Raw genomic sequence first — 24,693 nt, 5'->3', positions numbered from 1 at the left:
AAACACCAACTGTACATATCAAAACATAGCCAGAGATCATCACAACTACTCCAAAAATGAACCAAAGAATTTATGAGACATGTGACAGATAACTTTGAAAGAATATGAAAGATACATGCATATACATATATATAACAACAATGAAACATTAATACTTTCATACTCTCCCACAATGTTATATATATATTTAATGAAGTAGACACTACACCAACAAGTTCCTTCATCATTTGTAACTTTGTGAATGGTACCCCTTTTGTCGGAATGTCTGCTGCCTGTCCACCATTTGGTACGTAGTTCACTTCAGTCTTCCTCTCTCTAACCAGCTGATCAATGTAATGATACCTTGTCTCTATGTGTTTTGATCATTCATAAAACTCAGATCCATTAATAAATTTGATAGCACTTTGGTTATCAATTTGTAAAACAGGAACTGATGACTCATCATCAGCTCCAATTTCTCTCAGAAGTTCGTCTAGCCATACAATTGATTTGCAAACTTCACTTGCAGCCACATATTCCGCCTCCATTGAAGAAAGAGCAACACACTGCTGTAATTTACTTTTCCACACAGCTGGCCACCCGTGGAACTTGAGCAGGATGCCACTTGTTGATCGTCTAGTGCTTCTGTCCCTACCGTGGTCATCGTCACTATAGGCTTCAATACTACAGTCTTTATCCTTCGTAAATTTAATGCCATCTGTAATTCTTGATTTAAGATGCCTAAATATTCGTTTGAGTAATGTAAAGTGCGCCTGAGTTGGTGAGTCTTGAACTCTTGAGGCAACATTAACAGCATATGACAAATCTGGTCTTGTGCCTTGTGTTAAATACATCAAACTTCCAACCATTTCTCGATACAGTCCAGTGTTATTAAAAGGAGGTGACTCACCTGGTGTCCATCCTGGTTCAATGGGTAAAGACAATGGTTTTGCATCCATCATATCGTGTTTCTCCAAAATCCTCTTCACATATGCAGATTGATTTATTTGAATACAGTTGTCAAACCTCTTGATTTGTAAACCCAAGAAGTAATCAACTTTTTCTACACTGATTTGAAAACATTTACCCAACTGTTCAATGAACTTAGCTGTGGTATCAGTAGAGCCCATAGCCAATCCATAAACAACATCAAACAATAATACCAGGTTTTCACCATAAAACATACATGGATCCAAACTGCTCTCCCATAAGTTACATTCAGTAAGAAACCCAACAAGACATTCATACCAGCATTTTTAAGCTTGCTTTAAACCATATAGACTCTTCAATAACTTACACACCCATCCTGTACCATCATCAAATTCCTCTGGTTGACTCATGTAGATTTCTTCCTTCAAAATACCATTGAGAAATGCTGTCCTTACTTACATCAAATTGCCTTATACACCAATCATGTTGAATTGCAACACTCAAAAGGCATCTCATTGCCACAGATCTTGCAACAGGGCTAAATGTGTCAACATAATCTACTCTAAACCATCAAGTGTATCCTCTTGCCACCAGTCAAGCCTAATATCAAACAACCTCATTATTTGCATTTAATTTTGTAGCAATGACCCATCAATTTCCAATCATGTTGTTTGGTTTAATTTTGTAAACTAATTCCCATGGTACATTTTTCTTTAGGGCATCCGCCTCTTCCTCCATTGCATTCTTCCATTCTTCAGAATTCTCTGACTGCAATGCTTCTTTATAGCTTCTTGGTGGCTCACAAAGAAACATCATTCTTGGTTGATTAACTGAATCATCACAGTAACAAGATTGTTTCTCCAAATTTCGCCATTCACATAAATTGTGGCTTCTTCTTTCCTCATTTCTTGTTTCCAAATTACTTCTAACTTCACCCTCAGCGTCATATGACTGGTTGTCAACACTTTCATCACTTGTAGCAACATCTTGGTTCATGCAGTCCTCTTCAAAATCAACATCTTCATGCTCAGTCTCCATAATATCTGCATTCTTATCTATAACTGATATTTCAACAATCCTTTTAGACTTTTGAGTACTGATAAGAGGTTGAACTTTAAATCTCTGCAAACACACATGCACCTTTTTTTAGGAAAATAAACACGGTATCCACAATCATTATAAACAACCACATATCCTTGAAGATTTAGCATCAAACTTCTTCTGTTTCTGTATAGGAAGCCAAGCATAGCATTCAGTTCCAAATATCACCAAGTTATCGAAACAACCTCCTTTGTTCCAAAATATTTCAATTGGAGTTTTACCTTTAATTTTTGTGGGACCCATCCGATTCGAAGTGTGTGTTGGAGCCAGAACAGCCTCACCCCACAATGCTTTTGGCAGATGTTGAGCAGAGCAAAGCCAAGAACATGCCATCTCACACAAGATTCTATTTTCCCATTCAGCAATTCCATTCTGTTGAGGCATATATGGTGCTGTGATTGAATGTTTCAGTCTAACTGAGCCAGCAAATTTTTGCACATCTTTATTATGGAACTTCTCGCCACCATTCTAATATTTCAACAATATCTTTCACAGTAACATCAACCTGAGTCTTTATCATTTTAATGAACAGTGGCAACTTTTGTTTAATTTCATCTCTGTGTCACAAAAATTATGTGAGTCACTAACTTCCTGCCTTACTTGCCTGTGAGTGGCAGCAGCAGTGCATATTGATAAGTGCACTGTCGTACTATCTCTGCAGCAACCAATAGTATTTCTGGGTCATTGTGTGTCTGGCAGTCTCTTCGCGACGGTCCTGCAGTTCAGTCAGGACGCAGCAGCACTTAAGTTGGGGGACAGCACCACTGAGGTGCTGACAGCTAGTGCTCACCAACTGCTGGCGACACACATGAACTGTCCGACGGAAAGAGATTGGAGCAGGACGACCATTGGTTGGTCGTCTCAACGGCCAATGTATATTTGCTCCTCTCACCATTTCTGGGTCTGGGCAGTTGGTCGATTGGCGTGGAGCAATGAGCAAGTCTCCATGGCGTGTGTCTGGCCAGGGCCTGACAGCATCCACATGCAGTCAGAGTGTGAGGGCTGTTCCCATTGCTATGAGGTCCATGGCTCACTGATCCCAGACACAAAAGATAAGTTATCCTGTCGCTTGGTCCATTGACTGTCTGTTGGTTGGGTTCTCATTGGATCTTCAATGGTTGGCCCGACTGCCTGTCTCACTTAAGTGAGCATTAGTGTTTGAATTCCAGGCCGATCCTCAAACATCTGAGCGCTTTTGGGTGTACTGGCTCTTTTTTTTAAAAAAATTGTTCATGTTATTTGTACTTGTATGGTTTCTAGCCTTTTTTATTAATTAGCGTTGGTTTGCTCTTAGGTCCTTCAGCCTACTTTAAAGAACTGTTTCACGTAAGACCTTGACCTTTAAAAGGTTTTAATGTTGTTGAATTTTAAGTGTTGGCCGTCAGCCGATTATGAGTTTGAGTTGTGCTCTTAAGGCCTTCAGCCTAGTTCAAAGAACTATTTCACGTAAGGCCTTTAGCATTTTAAAATTTTTAATGCTGTTGAATTTTAAGTCTTAGACCTTCAGCCAATTTTGAGTTTGAGTTGTTTCTAAGGCCTTCAGTCTAAGTTAAATAACTGTTTCATATAAGGCCTTTGGTATTTAAAAAAAAAGTAATGTTATGGAGTTTTTAAGTGTTAGGCCTTCAGCCGATTTCAATTTAACTTGTTACTTCAGCCTAACTAAAGAACTGTTTTGAGATAAGGCTTGCCTTTTTAAATTTCTGATTATGCTTCCGTTTTAAGTTATTGGCCTTCAGCTGTTTTTAAATTAAAGTGGCTTTCAGCTGGTAATTAAGTCCCAAAGATTAAAGCTGTGTGTTTAAAAAATTTACTTTGGTATCTTGTAATGTTTGATCAAATAATAAAGTTGTATGTTCGAGTGTAACTGACTGCCCCTTACTTTGGCCCCTTTCCACAATTTATACTATCTGTCTTGTCCTATGGAATTACTGGGACGTTTCAGTATGTTACTCTAAAACTGGAAAAATAATCCTTAAAAACGGCAAAGTATCGATGACCCTGCAGATCATTTTCTTCCATAAGACCACAAACATCTGCACACTAACTGTCCAGGTTTAGTGGGTTTCTGCACTCTTTCACCAAACGTCATCCAGTGATGTTTACCATTGACACACCCTGCACAAAAACTGTTATCAGTTGTAGTCTCTGCACCATGATCCTTCAAAAATTTGTGCACATAGCATTTATATTGATGACCCATTTTTTCATGCCAGCTCTGTAAAGTGTAATCAGTTTCAGTAACAACACAAGACTTTTCTTGACGAACAACCTTCACAGCCAAACGATAAAGCTCATTTTCACAGCAGGATGTGGCAATAGCAATTGCAATATTGTTTTTGAAAAATGTCCATGATTTGCCATCATTTTTGATTATTTGTTCTATTCCTGCAGCTTTCTTAACAGAAAACAAGTTACAGGATCCATCAGGGCAAAATCAAACATCTTCAAAATATCGTTCTGTCCAATGAACACCTTTACATTAATTCGGCCTGTACCAAATGCTTCAGTATGTACACCATTCATGGCACTATCCATCTTCCTCGGAGTTTCAAATTGTTCATACTTAGTGTACCAATCACGCCAATTTGTTATGTGATGTGTTGCACCACTGTCAATGTACCACTCATCACAGTCCAGTGTATTCACATCTACTGAAAAACTGTTTGTCTCACCACCGATACTGTTTCCACTGATTTTGAAGTATCTGTGTAGCTGCGGCTTCTTGAATTATCCACAGATGTTACATTAGTTAACAACATATCACAATCTTCTCTTTTGTCTACATTACTACATTCATTTAATCGACAGCCCTCTTTCTTACATTTAAAACAAATCAACCCAGTCTCACACTGTTTTGATAAGTGACCTACTTTGGCACACAAAAAGAATTTTCTGTGTTCATTCCTTTTATAATGAGGCGAATCTGCTTCAGAGGGGGTTTGTTTGCGCTTCTGTTGCAGTTCGTTAATCTTCATTTTCGACATCACTGCTGTAGCAACACTTTTGTCATCACGATCTGTTATTCTTAGTTCATAATTGAAACACCATTTTTGTAATTTATTCCATGTCTTTTGTTCAGTAGGTAGATCATGCCACATAATATAAATGTGATCAAACTCTTTTGGCAAAGTTTGCAAAAATGGTGCACAAAGGTCACCACTGTCAATCAGCTTGTCCAACAACGAAAGCTGAGTTTGTACATCATCAAATTTGGCTAGATGACCTTGTACCGGTTTACCTCCAGATGCTTCCCACACAATGTTATGGAATTTATGTCTAAGCAGGTCAATGTTTTCAGCTGAGTGCAAATTACAGATCTTGTGTAGCTTATCCCAAACCACTTTAGCAGTCTTGCATTCCCCAACACGAAGTAAAGGCTTGGTGTCAAGTGACAGAATTAGCCTTTTCCTTGCCTTTGCATTAGCCTTTGTCCACTTTTTGCAAGTTCGGTTTCGCAACTCTGTCTGCTTCCTTCTGGCCTAATCAGTTCACCACTTACGACATGAAAGATTTCGTCGCACTCTAAAATAGTTGTCATAATAATTCTCCAGCCCCCCCCCCCCCCCCCCGCAGTATTGTGCGCCAGTGAGTTTATCTATTTGTTGTCTTTCGTCGGCCATTGACTCGTCTTTGCACTTCTGTATCATTGAGTAATTCTTTTCCGAAATAGGCACAACTGTCGCACTTCATGCAAAATTTATCAGCCACGCACATCTGCTACCATGTTGACAAATCATCAAATGCCGTTTTAGAAACGAATCATTTATTAAGCATCAGACAGTACAACAATATGATACGAAACACCAACTGCACATATCAAAACATAGCCAGAGACCATCACAACTACTCCAAAAATGACCAAAGAATTTATGAAACATGTGCAGACAATCTTCAAAGAATATGAATGATACATATGTATACATATATATATAACAACATTGAAACATTATTACTTTCACAAGAACGAAAGACTGATTGCTGGGGATTGCATCAGATGAGATTTGAAAACCTAAGAGCTTAAAGGGAGAAGACAGGGTACTATGCAAAAGAGATTACAGGTAAAACATTGCACATGAAAAGAGTGAAAAGCGAAGTGCATTGTATGTAAGAGAAGTGGGAGGGGGATGGTGGAAAGTAGACAGGTCAGAAAATGACAGATGTAAAAAACTAAAGAGAGTTAAGGAAATGCTGAGACAGAAGAAATTAATGTAAATTAATCACAGAATGGTTGCACTCGGTCTGTGAGACCAACTAGTGTTTGTTTCACTGAATTTATATTTTCATAGTTGCTAATTTGACTTGAGCACTCTACTAGCTTCTTGTAACATCAAAGAGAAAATGTTCACATAGTGAATGAGGTTTTGCTTTGTTTTGCAGGTCTGTCAGACCCAGCCCGACCATTTACTTTACTAATTTCTGCCAGTGTGCTCCCATTTTTATTTTGATGTAGACCTGTCAGTGAGTTACTTTGCCAACTATTTGTGATGTCCTAAAACCGAATTATCATTGTCAATAGTATACAATTTAAAATGGCAAGAGAAAGTCTTTCGTACAGTGAAATTTAAAGTATTTCATATGATTAATAAGAGTGAAGTAGATGATGATGTAGACCCAGACTTCGAAATAAACAGTAATCATGACAGTAACAGTGAAATAAGTGGTTGTGAAGAGGAAGGTGTTCAGCCTTCTGCTAGCACTGATGCACCTACTGTTGCTGATTCAGGTACAACTCCTGTAACATGCTCAGGTATGTCGACTATGTGCATTTGTAAAGGAAGGAATGGAGCAACTAAATGGAGAAAAACTTGTTTCCCGCAAAATGTTCTAACAAGACATCACAACATCATTACCACGCATTTGCCGGGAAGCATTCGAGCTGCGATGGATGTATATTTACTGTGTGAGTCATGGCAGCTATTTTTTTTTAGCAATCCATTGATTGATTTAGTTCTTAAATCAACCAATATCTATATTGATTCAGTTCGAAACAAATAGACAACTGGCCCAAATATGGCTAGGCCTACAACTTTTGATAAACTGAAGGCATATTTTGTACTACTTTACTTGCTGGAACATTGCATGGCGGTAAAATGAATATTGAAGACCTTTGGAGTACAGATAGCACTGGAATAGAAATCTTTCGAGCAAGTATGTCACTGACAAGATTCAGAATTTTGACTCATTGTAGCAGGTTAGACAACATCCATACACAAGATAATCTTGCTGCCATAAGATCCAGTTTCATGTGTTTGTCTCCAACTGCAATGCACATTATGCTCCATCAGAAAACGTTACTTTGGACAAAATGCTCGCATCATTCAGAGGGAAGCGCAGGTTCAATATCTACAGGATGATTGATTATAATTACATTTCCAAAAAGCTGTAGAAATAACGTCACTGGTCAGAACGACGTCAAACTGCAACAGAATATTATCTCAGAAGGGGGAAAAGTATGGCAGAAGAAAAGGATAGATAGCGCTGTATGTGTCAGAATACGTAAATGAAAACACCTGTCATGTGCACAACCCACTGAAGTTGGTACAAACACGCCAGGTACACGGCTTTTCCTCCTTTGGCGTCTGCAACGTTCGCCATGACTGTCTCAATGCAGGATCGCGCTCTGCTCGTAAAGCTGTATTGACAAGAATGATGACTGTGCACATATCACTCTGCAGAAATTCCGGACACTGAAGGTTAGAAAAAAGGCGTTGGGCCGATGACTGCAGTGGGTCTGGAGAAAATGTTTCAGAAATTCGAAAAGATCATTCTTTTGGTGTGCAACGTGGTAGAGGGAGGAAACAATTAATTCGACGTCAGTGGAAGCAGTGCAGGAGGAGACGAGTGGTGGTGTGCAAACATGTAGTGCACGGGGAATTGCCCGAACATTGGACAGACCCATGAGTATGTTGTGTAAAATCCTACGAAACATCCTTCTTTGCTATCCATTCAAAATTACCCATGTGCATGAGTTGCTTTCTGTTGAACTACCGCCGGCCGCGGTGGTCTCGCGGTTCTAGGCGCGCAGTCCGGAACCGTGCGACTGCTACGGTCGCAGGTTCGAATCCTGCCTCGGGCATGGCTGTTTGTGATGTCCTTAGGTTAGTTAGGTTTAAGTAGTTCTAACTTCTAGGGGACTAATGACCACAGCAGTTGAGTCCCATAGTGCTCAGAGCCATTTGAACCATTTTGTTGAACTACCAGCAACAGAGAGATTTGCTTTAAAATTTCTTGCTCACATGGAAGTGGACTATGATTGGCCATCTGACAGGATATGTCGATACACAGAATTGTCGAATATGAGCAACGGAAAATCCACACGTGAATCAACCAGTACCAGCATCCTGAAAAGATTACTGTGTGGTGCAGGTTTACGGCATAGGGCCATATTTTTTCGATGAGACATGTGCTTCCGGTCCAGTTACCTGTACTGTCACTGGCAAGCGCTATGAGTGTCTTTTGCCAACCACATCATTGGATGTGTGGATGAGATCATTTTTATGCAAGATGGCGCACCACCGCACGTTGCAATTCCAGTTAAGCACCTGCTGAAGCGCCATTTCGGAAATGATAGAATTATCAGCCGCCACTTCCCTACAGACTTCCTGGCCGTCCGATCACTTGATCTCAGTCTGTGTGACTTCGGGCTGTGGGGCTATCTGAAAGATATTGTGTTCAGTATTCCGACTGCGAAATTAGCTGTAATTAAGGCACACATTGCACAACACATTCTGAACACGACCCTGGAAACACTTTGATCAGTTGTGGAACTTTATGATTCTCGATTTCAACTTGTTGCAGAAAACGGTGGACAGTATACTGAACATGTTTTGCGCCAGTCACACGGAAATTAATAACTCGATTCGATTTTGATTCATGCTTTTTATGAGGTTTTTGGCCAAAGGACAATTAAAAACCGATGTCTCCCATCCGATGTGATATGACCTTGTTGTGGTGGATGGGCTTACGTAATTAACTGTATCACACCTATACACCCATGCACACTGAGCAGTACAGTTTGTTTAACGTCAAACGTACACCTTAGGCATTGTTGTATGATTCATTTGTCATCTGTAGTCGACCACTATTAAATTATGATGCTTACAGCGCCATCTATTGATACGTTTCGTAATTTTTTTTTTTTTAGTCATACGTTTTCCCACCTTCTCCAATAATATTCCATTGCAATTTGACGTCATTATGACGATTGGTGTTATTTCTACAGCGGTTTGAAAGTTTAATTATGATCACCCTGTATATCCCAGATAAACCTGCTAAGTATGGGATCACAGTTTCCATTCTGGCATGTTCTAAAACATACTATGTAAAACATCTGGAAGTGTATGCAGTTGCACAACCACAAGAGCCGTACAAATTCAGTAATAAGACAGGCGTTGTTGTTTTGCATCTTTTAGACCCAGTAAAAGGATCTGGAAGAAATCTGACAACAGATAATTTTTTACTTCTTACCCAATCGTCAGAAAAGCACTACAAGAATGGTACATTGAAAAAAATGTGAAATTCCAGTTGAGTTTTTATCCAAAAAATGTAAAAAAAGAAGAGTACTCAAGTATGTTTGGATTTGAGGAAGATGTCACATTATTCTCATATGTACCAAAACGAAAGAAATCAATACTGCCTATTTCGTCAGTGCATTAATATGACGAAACTAAAAGTCACAGTGGCGAAAAGAAAGAAACAACTATAATAACGTACTACAACAAAATAAAGGGCTTCGTAGATGACGTCGATGCTATATGAGGTCAATATACTGTTGCTAGAGGAACAAGATGGTGGCTTTTCCGCTTCTTTTCTCAGTTACTGAACATTGCAGCCCTCAATGGGTACAAGCAAACAAAAACGTTTCAGTTAGAAGAGAATACCGCAGATCCCTGGGAAAGTCTCTCATAACACCATATTTGACAATGTGTGCAACCCAGCCAAACCTCCCGTGCGAAATTCGCCTCTAACCTCTCCGGCACCAAAGAACAAAGAATAGATGAAGATTCACAACCAGGAAAAAGGGGAAGATGCTACAAACGCAAGGACAGCAAAACTAAATACTTTTGTAAGGTTCAAAAGCAGATTTCCCAGTCTGCTACATCCAATTCTGGTACTGCTGATCCCTCCAAAAAACAACTTTAGAGCAAATCATTTGTCACTCAGTATTATCCCTCTCTTAAATGTATTAATCAGATACTTCGACATGACCATGACTTCCTAAAATCATGCTCCGAAATGAGACCCATTATGTCTGAGATTTTGCCCACCACACATAGAATAGCTTTTCATCGCCCTCCCAATCTCCGCAATATCCTTGTCAGGCTCTGTGCTCCTTCTGCATCCATCTCCCTATCCTATGGCTTCTACCCTGTGACCATCCCCATTGCATGGCTTACCCTATGCACCCTTGTTCCATCACCTATACCAACCATGTAACTGGCAAAACATATGCTATCAAAATGAGAGCTGCATGTGGAATGATACATGTCATATACCAGCTGTTATGTAAATTCTGTTTGGTCTTTTACATTAGCATGACTACCACGTTGTCAGTAAGGATGAATGGGCAAATTCAGAGTTTGTATACCAGCAACACACAATATTCTGCTGCAGAGCATGCTGTACAACATGACAGTCGTAACCTCGGTGACTGTGTCACTACACGTGCCATCTGGATTCTTCCCCTAGACACCAGTTTTCAGAACTCTGCAGATTGGAACTAGAGCTACAACATGTCCTTGGTTCTTGCCATCCACCTGGCCTTACTTTCGTTAATTTCTTCCGTCTCAGAATCTCTTCTCAGTTACTACTCCTTTCTTCACTCCATTGCAGTTTTCTATGTCTTTCGTATCCTGATCTAGTGTCGGTACTTAACAGTTACTGCTGACTAGTTGCTCTTCTATACAGCAGTCCATGGGAACAAATCAGTTGCGACCTTGTCTGATATTGCTCGTAACTTAGGCACTTGGATTATGCACAGCTCTGTTAAAAAGAATAGCTTGATGTAGTCATAGGGTCGAGGTGCACACGTGTGCTTTCGTGTCCTGCAGCTAGTTCGCTGCAAATAATAACTTTTAGCTGTGATCCTGCAATCAAATAGTCTATGCATTGGCCAGAACTGCGAGTTAATAACATACACAGAGATATAAAATAATAGATAAAAGAATAATTTGATAAAAGGGTTCTATTCTTATGTTTGTAACTGATGAAGACGACAGAGAATTATGTTGAATAATGTTTATTGAAGAGAGAACATCTCAAACGGGAAAAGGTCTTACGATATTCAGTGAAAGTACAGACAAAAAAATAACCTTACCAAATGCAGTAACTTTACGTTGAAAGCAATACGAGAATAATAGTAAGATCCCCAAACTAAATAGTTATCAAAGATATGCGAAAACTGAGACCATTTCGTGATCACAACACATGTAGTGGCGGATTTACATATAGGCCCATTAGGCATGAGCCTAGGGGCAGCACCTTAGGGGCGACATTTTTTGCTCTGTACTCGTGTTAACCTTTTACGTTTTAAAATAACTGCGATTACAAACGACAAAATTAATAATATTGTTAGACAACTTGCTAGTTTAAATAAGCCTTAAGAACGAAATTCGACAATACAAGCATGGAAATATACATAGTTTACTTGGTGACTAAATGGAAATTTAACACTGGGTTTCTGTCTGGTACCATCTTCATGGTTGTTCAAAATATTTTGAAGTAAGCTGTCAGGACGGCAGTCTACAATACAATATCTGAAACATTATTATTCCTGAATGTTGTTGGCTTCTTCTTAAACTTACCATATTTTCTCCATGAAAATACCGGGATAAACTAATCAGCAGTTTCTTAAATACTGTAACATGTGTAGGCCTCAGAATGTAAAATCTGGCTCTACTTAAGTTTCCTGCAGAAATTATGGGGAAGTATCAAGTCAACCCTCCATTACTGTAATTAATGTGAAAGCTCTGTGATCTGAGCTTTGATTTAATGACACCCATTTAACAAAACGTGTTGATACTGGAAATGTTTTATATTGTTAAACACATGTTTATACGAAAAGAACACAAGCTGAATATCTAATAATGTGTGAAATACACCTCACCACAGTTTAAATATTTTATTTATTTATTTACTTGGTTACTTTTTTTGGTGAAAAAAGAAGAAGAAACCAACTTTTGTTTGTCTCCTTTATTTGCTGCAGCTTGCACGATATCAAAGTTCCCGCTCTGTACAATCAAATAGTATGTGGCATTGCAAATTTTATATTAAACTTCTTAACAAACCCTTTTTTTCTTCGAGGAAAGATTTTTTTTTAAATGTTGGAATACAAGGTGCATTTGCGTCTAGGCATAACAGCAGTCTTCACACAAATGACAACACACCACATCAACTGCCAACAAGACCACTTAAACTTTCTAGTCTTCTATGCCCACAGAAACTGCTAAAATGTTATAAGAATAAGTGGGATAAGAGTCGATCCAGCACACCTCACTGCAAGAAACTGCAAAAATTATTTGCTTTTTAAATTAGAAAGACAGTGTCGGGAATATTCAGAACATATTTGCATCCCAGCTAAAATTCCAGCGACGTAGGAAACAGAAGCCAAAAAAGGGACTGTCCCGTTTTCTTTACAAGACGAATTCCAGCCAGCAGGTGTGCTTCTACTGTTCACTGACAACAGAGAAACAGTTGCCAATGAAATTAAATTAATCTGCATTGTTGTAATTTCATAGCACAGTTACATCGAATAGTTCGAGTTGGTCAGTTTATCGATCCGTGTTTGAAGGAAAAATATTTGTGCTCATGTGCGGTTTTGTACGATTGCAACTGGGTATAGTCTTTCTTTCTTTCCCTATACAAATTTTTGTTTTGTTTTGACTGTTGGCTGACAATTTTGTAAGTGCCATAACATGAATAACAGTGAAAAAAACAAATGTGCAAAATTAAGTGGGACGGCATTTCGGTTATTGTTGAAGGAAAGCGGGAACGAGAAGCCGATGTTCTAAAAACGCTTGGAAAGTAGATAAATTTTTCGCAAAAATTCTGATGGCTCGACTTCGAGTTTAAGTAGTACACATGGTATTTCTGGCACTGCAGCTGTTGTAAAAAGAATAAATACAGACGAAACAAAAGTTAAAAATGAAGAAAAGTAAGTTGTTCATGATTTCGAGTTTCACGAAAAACTAAGTGTCGGGTCAGACATTACAAAAAGAAATCACCTCGTTAGTGATGATCCTGCAGAGTGTTGTGTCAGTGAATCAACAATCTACATTCCCTTACAAAGTGGCATTAATCAAAATTGTAACGGTGATTTTTCTAATTCAAGATCAGTAGGCGATAAAACCAGATATTCGAACAAAAACGTATTTTAGCGTAAACTTTTAAACAACCAGATATTCGAACAGAAACGTATTTTAGCGTAAACTTTTAAATGGTGGATAAAACTTTGCGTGATTTTCTAGTATACTCCTGTAGCACCGGTATTGTTTTTTGTACAGCATGTAAATTTTTTGGAGGTAAAGCCACAATTGCTACTAATGGTATTGCAGATTGGAAAAATATTTCTAATGTTTTATCTCATCATGAGAATTCACTTGAACATAAAAATTCTAAGTTATCACTCATAGCAATAAGAAAGTCACTTGGAACAATAGATAACCATTTTGAATCATATGTTACGACAGAAAAAATGTACTGGGGCAGTATGTTGAAAATGGTGTTTGCAGTTGTGGAGAAGGTAACAAATCGTGGACTTCCCCTACGTGGACATGTTGAAAGATTCTATTCATTACATAATGGTCAATTTATGATGTTTCTTGAAATTATAGCCGAGTTTGATCTTTTCCTTGCAGAGAACACTGAATGATATGGAAATCCAGGGCAGGGATTTATTTATTTATTTATTTATTTATTTATTATCATCCCAATGATCACATTTGTGATATAGGATTTGTCAGGGTACATTTTAACAACTATATAATATCTTTACAAAATTTGTATCTGTGCTGAATTCATATTAATCTATCTTATGTTTAATACAATATACAACTAATAAGTGTTTTTATAACATAATTTATTATGCACTGATGTAATTTCATTTGTCACATTAACTTAAACATATATTTTATACAGTTACGCAGAGATATTCACTTATGCTGTAATAGCATTTGTCAAGCATGTGGTTCTTTAGAACAGTTTTAAATTTATCCTCATTTTCCAGCTCTTTGATATGTTTTGGTAGTGCATTAAAAAGTTTGATGCCTTGATTACATACATGTTTCTGGCTTCGGGTCCTTGTTACAGCTTGTACGTGGAGATCTTTACATTGCCGTGTGTCGTAATTATGGAAGTCTGTATTGGTTTTCATTTTGTCCTGATTTCTTTTGTTCACCAACAGACATTTCAGAATGTATAATGATGGATTTGTTAAAATTTTCAATGCTTTAAAAAGGGGTCTACAATATGTTTGAGGTGGGCTGTGGGTCATTATCCGAATAGCACGTTTTTGCAATTTGAAAATCTTATTTAGACGACAATTTGTTTTTCCCCAGAATACTATCCCATAGGATGCAATGGACTGAAAATAGCCAAAATATACTAATCTGGTACAGTCATTACTACAAACTCTTGAAATTATTCTAAGCACAAAACATGCTGAATTTAGTTTTAGTGCTAAGTTCACCACATAGTCCTTCCAATTAATCTTCTCATCAATGTGCATACCCAGGAATTTTGCACACTGTACTCTTTCAAGTTGTTTGCCCTCCATGGTGGGATTTAGGTCGTCCTGTTCACTTATTTTTCCATATTGCACATAATTAGTTTTTTTGCATTCAGTGTTAGCTTGTTAGCACTAAACCATTTTTGTATATCTTGTAGGACATGGTCCACAGTACTGTGCAATGACTGCTTCATATCACTAACTATTAAACTACTATCATCAGCAAATAACATGATTCTAGCTTTTCTCTCTGACACCTGAATATCATTAATGTAAATGAGGAACAGCAAGGGGCCTAATACACTTCCTTGGGGTACTCCTACTGTGACCTCCCTTGGATCTGATCTTAGTTTAATTTTTTGATTAATATTTGGTGCTGTAATTTCAACCACCTGCATCCTCTTTTCCAGATAAGACTCAAACCACTTTTTTACCGGTCCTCTGATACCTATAGCTTCAAGCTTTTTCAAAAGTATGCTGTGGTCAACAGTGTCAAAGGCTTTTGACAAATCTAGATTTATCCCAACTACACTATTTCCCTCTTCCAATTTAGTGATTATTTCTTTTGTGTATTCTAGTACAGCTGTTTCGGTACTTCTCCCAGCTTGAAATCCATGCTGATTACTGTTTATCAGATTGTGCATATTAAGATAATGTGTGACTCTATATTTCATTAGTATCTCTAAAACTTTAGAGAATGTTGGGAGGAGTGAGACAGGTCTGTAGTTTTCTATTTTAAGTTTATCACCCTTTTTCAACAGGGGAATGACTTTAGAAATTGACAAGTTTGCTATGTGCGCCAATGGTTTCGCTATCTGATTAGCTGTTTTCTTTACTTATATTATTGGCACCTTATCTACTCCAGCTGACATCTTGGACTTCAGACTTTTAATCACTTTTAAAACTTCCTTTTCGTTTGTTGGAACTGCCATCATACTGCTGGCTGCCTTGGGTGCTTCCATCTTAATCCGCTCCCCAAGATTCCTGCTTAATGTCTGGGGTACATTTAAAAAGTAATTATTTATATAATTAGGCATGGCATATTTATCTACCATTTTATTCTCCTCATCTTTTAGAATAATTTCCTTGTCTTTGGTAGGTACCCCGGTTTCTTTTCTCACAACTTCCCATGCTATTTTAGTTTTATTTCTGGACTGTTTTATTTCCATATTATTACTTAATAACTTTGCATTTGCAATTACTCTGCGGTATATTTTCCTATACCTCTTTACATATTCTATAAAATCAATATTTGTACACTTCCTCAACTCTGAATTCAGTTTTTTCATGTTTTCACATGATTTCTTAATTCCAAGAGTCATCCAAGAACTTGACTTTATCTATCCAGTAGACTTGACTATGGTCAGTTTCTTTGGAAAACACATCTCAAAGTTCATCATATAAATCGATGCAAATACATTATATGCCTTATCTGTACTTGACTGTTTCATAACATCTAACCAATTTTCATTTTATAAGATACTTATAAACTGATGACAGCTGTCCACAGAGAAGTTTCTTTTGTAAATATTATTTACACCTTTATCTTCCTTTGACCTTAAAGGGATTTCAATGGTGAGAGCATTGTGGTCAGACAATCCTAAATCTATGTTTGTTACCTCTATGTCAGTTTCTGACATATTTGAGAAAATGTTATCTATGAGGCTATTGGAGGTGTTTGTTATTGTAGTTGAATTGTTTATGTGTGGTGACATGTTGAAACTCTTTAATATGTCCAAAAATTACCTTTTTTGTTGACTTTCAACTAGAAGATTAATATTGAAATCACCACAAAGAATAATCACAGTTTCTTTATTGTAAATAGTATTTAGCAACAATTCTAATTTATCGAAAAAGACTTCTATGTTTCCACATGGTGACCTATACACTGTTATGACTATGACTTTTTTCATCAGGCCATATAGCTGGACAGCACCTGCTTCAAAAAACTTTTCAATACTTAAGTTCTCTGCTTCACATCTCTTTTTAAATTCTAACTCTTGTCTAAGGTAAATACCGACTCCACCACCTTTTGAAATTTTCCTACTATAATTATTTGCCAGTTTACATGGATTAATATGAATACTACTAATTTCTTGGTCCTTACACCAATGTTTTGTAATACACAAGACATCAGGTTGGGTGTTACTTACTGCTATTTCAAGTTCACAATATTTGTTCTTGAGGCACTGCACATTTAGAGTCATAATCTTTAGAACAGGGAAGTGAACACTGGTGGTATTTCTCCTTTCGTTTAACACTGTTATCTTGGAGTTTTCATTATGGCTGGATACCAAAAATCCTGTTGTACCACAGGTTTCTTGTTTCTGTTGCTTTTCCTACTTGAAGTGGATGATGCTGATTGATTGTTTATACTAGCTGTGGGAGCTGATGACATTTTAATATTTACAATAGCAGATGATGATGTTTTTAGTGCTTCAGCAAATGTTGCTCTTGTTAAGGTTTTCATTTCTTCTGCTTCTGTCCTCATTTGGAGTGGGATTTTAGGGAACTTTTCTACTATTATGCGGCTTATTTCTTCTAGTATCTTTTCACCCATCACCTTTTTTCCATAATAGTTCCTGTGCTGTCCATGCCTCGTGAAATGATTTCTCACTGAGCTGTTTGCATCCACAAAAGTTGCACACTTAAAAGCACAGCAGATCTTCCTGAATTTATTATTTGTTGACTTTATTTCTTTGTGTACACATGATTCCTCGATTAGATCATGTCTATGTGGCACACTTACAACGAGAACCTTTAAATTTAGATCTGACAGCTTTTTTAGAGTTGTTTGAATTGCCCTTGTCGCTAGTTGGCTTTCATTTTTGTATATGTCATTTGCTCCACCTATTAGCACACAGCATGTTCCAGTCTTAACTAAGTTTTCACAATTATTTACTATTTCATTAAGGGGAGCACCAGGTTTGACAATGGCTGTTACTCTGAATTGCGACTGCCGATCATTTATTATTTGTGCCACAGCCTTTGCATGACTATCACCTAATACACAGACTTGACATCTGTTGTTCTCCAGGTGACCACGTTCCGTCGTTTTTATAGTACACTTTGGAGAAACATTTCTCTCGTTAGAACACACGGATGATCTAGATTCACTTTCACTTGTCTTATTTTTTGAGTTCACATTTCGTCCTGTCGTGTCTTTATTACCCGTTTTTCTTTGCACTCTATTTACTGACGATGTCATACCGCCAGGAAGATTTCGTTTACTGCTAACAGAAGTTTTGTTTGAAACGAAAATTGCCGGTATGTTTTCATTACACTCGTTTTTTAAATCGTCATAATTCCGCTGCTTTATCAGTTCCTCTAACTTATTTACGTAACGATTTGCAAGCACAAGGTCTTGCTGAAGCGATGTAGTAACACTTTCTTCTATGCAGTTATCGTATCTTGACAAAGCTACCATTAGTAGATGGCAGCATTCCATGCCACAGTCACATTTCGCGTCCCATTCTTCCGTTGCCGCGAAACACTTTGTATGAATCCATTTTTGCGACACTGCACATAACTTGATACCTTTCGTGATGTAGTTATTGCACTTTATACAATTTATACTCGATATGTAACCGTTTACCATGGAACTATTTATACACACTACTACACGCAAGCCATCTTGCTGTTAAATGTACAAGTTATCTTTCTTCTACAATCTGTAAGCAGTGGGACAATGTTCTTACGGGTGCATTTTGTTAGTGTGGGTTGCCTACATCAGGGGCAAGTATGCACTCACAGGCAAATCTATTGTTCTCCTTTGATTGACAGGTACTTAACTTATTGTTCTTCTTTGACTGACAGGCACTTAACCTATTGTTCCCCCTCCCACTCCCCAAACCGTTCCCCCCCTTACTGCTACAGGTACACGTTTAGGTCTGAGTTATTGGAATACACCTCTCTCATTCTTATAAATTTGATTGAGTACTTAATTAAACTGATCAGTTAATTAACCTCTCCCACCTGGTAAATTCCCTCCCTCCTCCTTCACCTCACATCCACCAGAAAAAGCAGGAAGTTCAAATTCCATTAGGACAATGCAACACACTTCTACTAACCTAAGAAAATGGCGAGAAAATAGGTCACTTGGGCTACCTCCACTAACCTAAATCGTCCAACTGCCGCCTCTTCCTAGGAACTGGCAGGAAGTTTGAATTTTGGAGGGAAGATAGGTCAGTAGGGCTATCTCTACTAACCTAAGAAAATGGCAGGAAAGGAAGGACAGGTGGGCTATTTCCACTAACCCAAGTCATCTGACTGCCACCTCGTCCTAGGAAATGGGGGGAAGAGAACTTGACCTGTGCTGGACGTAAGTATTTATTTTGCATGCACTATTTACTTAAACAATTAGAGGCAGTACCACCATCAAGTGTAGTCGCCATAGGGTCCAGGGTTGAACTGACATAGTACACAGTATTGCCACCATAAGGCAATGTCATGCATTCTGTCATGTAATCCAAGATGGTGGTCTGGGGTGGGGGGAAATGGTGGAAACAGTGTGGTCGCCATGGGGTCCAGAGTCCAACTGACCTAGTACACAGTACCACCACCAGAGGGCGCTGTAGCCCATTCATGCCATAAGCCAAGATGACTGTCTGGAGGGGGAAATGACTCAGCCTGCATTGGGCTGCTGGAGAGAGGAGGAAGTTTACTTTATTTATTTTGGAACAATTTATTTAGGGATGGATTTTAGATAGTATATTTATCACATTGATACAAAACAAACGCTCTGACATTTTTGGGGTCATGTCATGCAGCCTACAGACCTGTAAATTACTCATAAATTACTGAAATAAAGCTCTGCAGATACGCAAACAACTCTTAAATTCCCGAAATAATTTCAGTACACAGCACACAGACGATGAAACTCTTCATAAATAATGCAGAACACTGTTGTGCAGACATGAAATCAACTTGTAAACTGTCCAAATAATGCATAGCATAGCCTACAGACCTGCTTGCAAATTAATGCAACAGACATGCAAACAATGTGCGCAGGCACCGTTCACCAGCCCCTGTCCACTGGACCGCACATGCTCCCAGAAGTCGAGATGCACTAGCAGCCCCTGCAAAGGGACGTGGCCATCAGCTGCCAAGCCACACACATGTGCCCATGAATGTCCCTCAAGATGAGGCAGTGGCATCCATTTCATACTTGACACCTGAGAAATTCCTCTCGAAATACGTGATCATCTAGGCACCATTGCTGATGCGATCAGATGGGAGCGAGGACCTATTTGCAGAGCGGAGGCGCTGCAACAGCTCATATGCGGTGACGCCACTGTGAGCCGCCGCTGGACACAAGCCAGTGTGAGCCATCACTCTCATGCCGCTGCTGCCTTCAGCGGGCAGGGGAGAGTTGGGTCTATTTTGGGGTATACAGTTAGAGTTCTTCAAGTGTTATACTGATGTCACAGAACTGCAAGGCGCGGTCACGCCAGTCCCATATGCAAGATGCCTCTGGGCATCTGGCGGATGAGTGATGTCACTCTCACTAGAGATGGATGGTCTGTTTCAACTTGTCTTTGAACACTTGCTTTCTCAGAACTTTCCGTACATACCTTGCCACCATCTTGTTTGAATCAGTTTGTAGACACTCCTACATCCCAACACAAAGGATGTCTTGTGAATGAATAGAGCATTATGATTGTATTTTGTAGACATCACCATATCGCATCGACTATTAAACCCTGCAAGGTGGCCTACAGATCGTCAAATACAGAAAGACTCTTACTCAATTACACTGCTCTCCCACTGAGGATAGGAGCTTGAATATTAGAGTGTGAAACAGATCTGCAACCCAGCAATATGTCACTGCATACCATGCTGATGTAATAGACATACAATTCGTATCCTGTACCAAACAAAATCAGCCCTTTTACATCATTCGTACATATACCATGAAGGCAGACAGCACCATATACATTCCTTGCAGCACTACATATTTCCCTACGAGGTCAGTGGTCACCCAACCCCAGCGGGTGACTAGAGCATCCTCAGTGGACCAAAGTTACTCTTAGGACTGTTCTACATATTTGGACTCGTTTCCCCCAGGAAATTATTTCTCTACAAACTGGATACTTTAGCTAGATGGAGCGTGCTGTAAACCACTGACTAACTAGAAACTTGATTTACCAGATTCCAGAAAAAAAAGAGAAAACTGATATTTTCACTTGCAAATACCGATGTCGGTGATGTAGCAGATTCCAAATCATCCCTATAATTTACAAGGTCAACAAAGGTGTTTCTCATGTCTAGATAACTGGCCAACGGGTCTTTCAGAAGCTGGATGCACCACAGTAACTAAATAAAGGCGCGAACTGTGCAGAAGCAGTCAACCAAACTATTGACATGGGAGGGAATAATGGTCGAGCAGAAACACACCTCCATATTCAATCTTCTCAAATTTCCATGCGATCATGAAAGCTATCCAACACGTACTAAGTATTAGTTCGCCATTCGGTCGCCTAGAGGACAACATGGAAAAGGGGACCACACTGTGGTTCAGGTTGAAAAAAGTCGATTTTCGGTTTTCATCGTATTTCGATAGATTAAGGTTTTATTTAAGTACTCTGAAAAGGATTTTGGTGAAAAAAATTTAAAGAGCATTTTCCTACCACGTGTGTTTATGTGCCACACCCACTTTTCTGTCACCCACTTTTCTGCATATACACTCCTGGAAATGGAAAAAAGAACACATTGACACCGGTGTGTCAGACCCACCATACTTGCTCCGGACACTGCGAGAGGGCTGTACAAGCAATGATCACACGCACGGCACAGCGGACACACCAGGAACCGCGGTGTTGGCCGTCGAATGGCGCTAGCTGCGCAGCATTTGTGCACCGCTGCCGTCAGTGTCAGCCAGTTTGCCATGGCATACGGAGCTCCATCGCAGTCTTTAACACTGGTAGCATGCCGCGACAGCGTGGACGTGAACCGTATGTGCAGTTGACGGACTTTGAGCGAGGGCATATAGTGGGCATGCGGGAGGCCGGGTGGACGTACCGCCGAATTGCTCAACACGTGGGGCGTGAGGTCTCCACAGTACATCGATGTTGTCGCCAGTGGTCGGCGGAAGGTGCACGTGCCCGTCGACCTGGGACCGGACCGCAGCGACGCACGGATGCACGCCAAGACCGTAGGATCCTACGCAGTGCTGTAGGGGACCGCACCGCCACTTCCCAGCAAATTAGGGACACTGTTGCTCCTGGGGTATCGGCGAGGACCATTCGCAACCGTCTCCATGAAGCTGGGCTACGGTCCCGCACACCGTTAGGCCGTCTTCCGCTCACGCCCCAACATCGTGCAGCCCGCCTCCAGTGGTGTCGCGACAGGCGTGAATGGAGGGACGAATGGAGACGTGTCGTCTTCAGCGATGAGAGTCGCTTCTGCCTTGGTGCCAATGATGGTCGTATGCGTGTGTGGCGCCGTGCAGGTGAGCGCCACAGTCAGGACTGCATACGACCGAGGCACACAGGGCCAACACCCGGCATCATGGTGTGGGGAGCGATCTCCTACACTGGCCGTACACCACTGGTGATCGTCGAGGAGACACTGAATAGTGCACGGTACATCCAAACCGTCATCGAACCCATCGTTCTACCATTCCTAGACCGGCAAGGGAACTTGCTGTTCCAGCAGGACAATGCACGTCCGCATGTATCCCGTGCCACCCAACGTGCTCTAGAAGGTGTAAGTCAACTACCCTGGCCAGCAAGATCTCCGGATCTGTCCCCCATTGAGCATGTTTGGGACTGGATGAAGCGTCGTCTCACGCGGTCTGCACGTCCAGCACGAACGCTGGTCCAACTGAGGCGCCAGGTGGAAATGGCATGGCAAGCTGTTCCACAGGACTACATCCAGCATCTCTACGATCGTCTCCATGGGAGAATAGCAGCCTGCATTGCTGCGAAAGGTGGATATACACTGTACTAGTGCCGACATTGTGCATGCTCTGTTGCCTGTGTCTATGTGCCTGTGGTTCTGTCAGTGTGATCATGTGATGTATCTGACCCCAGGAATGTGTCAATAAAGTTTCCTCCTTCCTGGGACAATGAATTCACGGTGTTCTTATTTCAATTTCCAGGAGTGTATTTCAGATCTTTATATCCCCTACATTGCACGTTAGGGATATTTTTTACTCTCGAGTTTGTTGGCTATCCTTGAAATGCAACGGTCAGTATTCTTTTGTTTCTGCTTTTAGTAAACAACACACTTTCAAACATGTGGTTGGTTTTGTTCAAGTGTGATTGCGAGTAGTTGTTATACTTAAGTTTTTAGTGTGGTGAACTCTAAGCCATATGGAGATGCCATTATTAGCAAAATAGAATCTGTAGGCCATGTTCAAATACGTTTGGGAACAAGGCAGAGAAAACTAACTGTTGCTATGAGAGGAAAAAAATTAGAAGATGGAAAAGTGTTGACCAGACAGGGTCGGTCAACTGAAACTGAAATAGAAAACTTGCAGATATACTACGAGCAGACAATAAAGAAAATCTGGAGGCAATGAAGAGAGATGTTTGGGCCATATTTTTCCGTAAGTCCTCTACTGATGATAAGCCATGTCATGTATTTTGTCCATCAGGAGAAAATTCGTGGTGCAAATACAATAGGGCTCAGACAACTGGAGAATCTTATTGCCCTGCTGCTGTTATTAGAGCAATTATACCTATTTTCAGGACTTGGCTCATCCTGACCCTCTAAGGAAATGTCTGCATGGGCAGACACAGAACCCAAATGAATGTTTCAACAGCATAATTTCGAATTGCCTTACTAAAACTTGTTTGTAGACATGCATACAATGAAACTAGGAATTCATGATGCTGTTATTACATTCAGTTGTGGTAATATTGGAAAGTGTTGGGTACTGAAAAAGCTGGAAGTTAATCCTGGTGAAAATACGATCACTGGGCTGCAACATTGCGATAAAATGAGGATAGCCAATGCAGACAGGTCAGCATCTAATATGGTCAAGAAAGCAAGACAAACATCCAGGAAGGTGAAAAAGAAGCAGGAGGACCTGCTAGAGGCCAAAGAAGAGCCATCATATGCAGCAGAACAGTTTTAATTAGCTGTAAGTAACAAATTTCAAAAGCTTTTTCTTTAAAGTTAATTTCCTGCAAACTAAAGTTTTCAGTACATATACCCCATTATATCATAAACTATCATAGATAAATGAATGAAATTCTCAGAGACTCTACCTAACATAAAAAGCTACCTCTGGTACTACATCCATTAATATTCCCACATTAGGAAGTTCACAAAAAATATTTTCTGCAGAAAAACTTAATATTTTTTGTTAGTAAATTTAAAAAAGTATTTCTTAAAAGCTAAAAGTGGATAAAGTAGATTTTAGTACATTTGACTCTATTAGCATCATGTAACATACAGTAAAAATGTTAAGGTCCTGCATCAAATACTTGCCTAAATTAACATGGGTTAGATACGCAGGGTGTGGTCCCCTTATGTCATCTACATTTCTACACTCCAACAGGCCACTCCATTCAGACAGCTCCTACCATTAATGGGAAACGTGAATGCTGCCCGCACAGGTCACCGGCGCTGCACGCCAAGCACGCACAGGTAGAATCATCATACCAAGAAATTGGTCACAGATATATTTTACCCTTTACTTACAACTAAAGGTTACAATCGTGGTCTCAGTTAAACGACGTTCGACAATGAGCAAAGTATCAGAAATACACCCTGTTGACAGCTGTGGCTCTGGAAATAGAAATGTCGGTATCATTCTTATGATGTGACATACTCCTCCCTTTGCTATCACAGTACTCGACATCAAATCCGTACCTTCCTTACGAATGGACATAGTCATTTCCTTTGCACATGTCAGAACACAAACACATATATTATAAGCCTGATGCTCAACGGGAACCTATCACGCACCCCCTACTACTAAGAATAATACTTTGTCAATAACTGAT

General features: G+C 39.6%; 1 protein-coding gene across 1 annotated transcript; it reads right to left on the bottom strand.

Annotated features, from left to right (window-relative positions):
* Positions 1–362: 362 nt before the first annotated feature.
* On the bottom strand, positions 363–1,109 carry LOC126195781 (uncharacterized). The gene has a single exon (XM_049934414.1). It carries the CDS (start codon positions 1,107–1,109, stop codon positions 363–365), a length of 747 nt encoding a protein of 248 aa, XP_049790371.1.
* Positions 1,110–24,693: the final 23,584 nt, after the last annotated feature.

The sequence above is a fragment of the Schistocerca nitens genome, chromosome 7, assembly GCF_023898315.1.
Source record: "Schistocerca nitens isolate TAMUIC-IGC-003100 chromosome 7, iqSchNite1.1, whole genome shotgun sequence".
NCBI classification, from domain to species: domain Eukaryota; kingdom Metazoa; phylum Arthropoda; class Insecta; order Orthoptera; family Acrididae; genus Schistocerca; species Schistocerca nitens.
The sequence above is the reverse complement of the archived record's forward strand: the minus strand, read 5'-3'. Positions and strand labels throughout refer to the sequence as shown.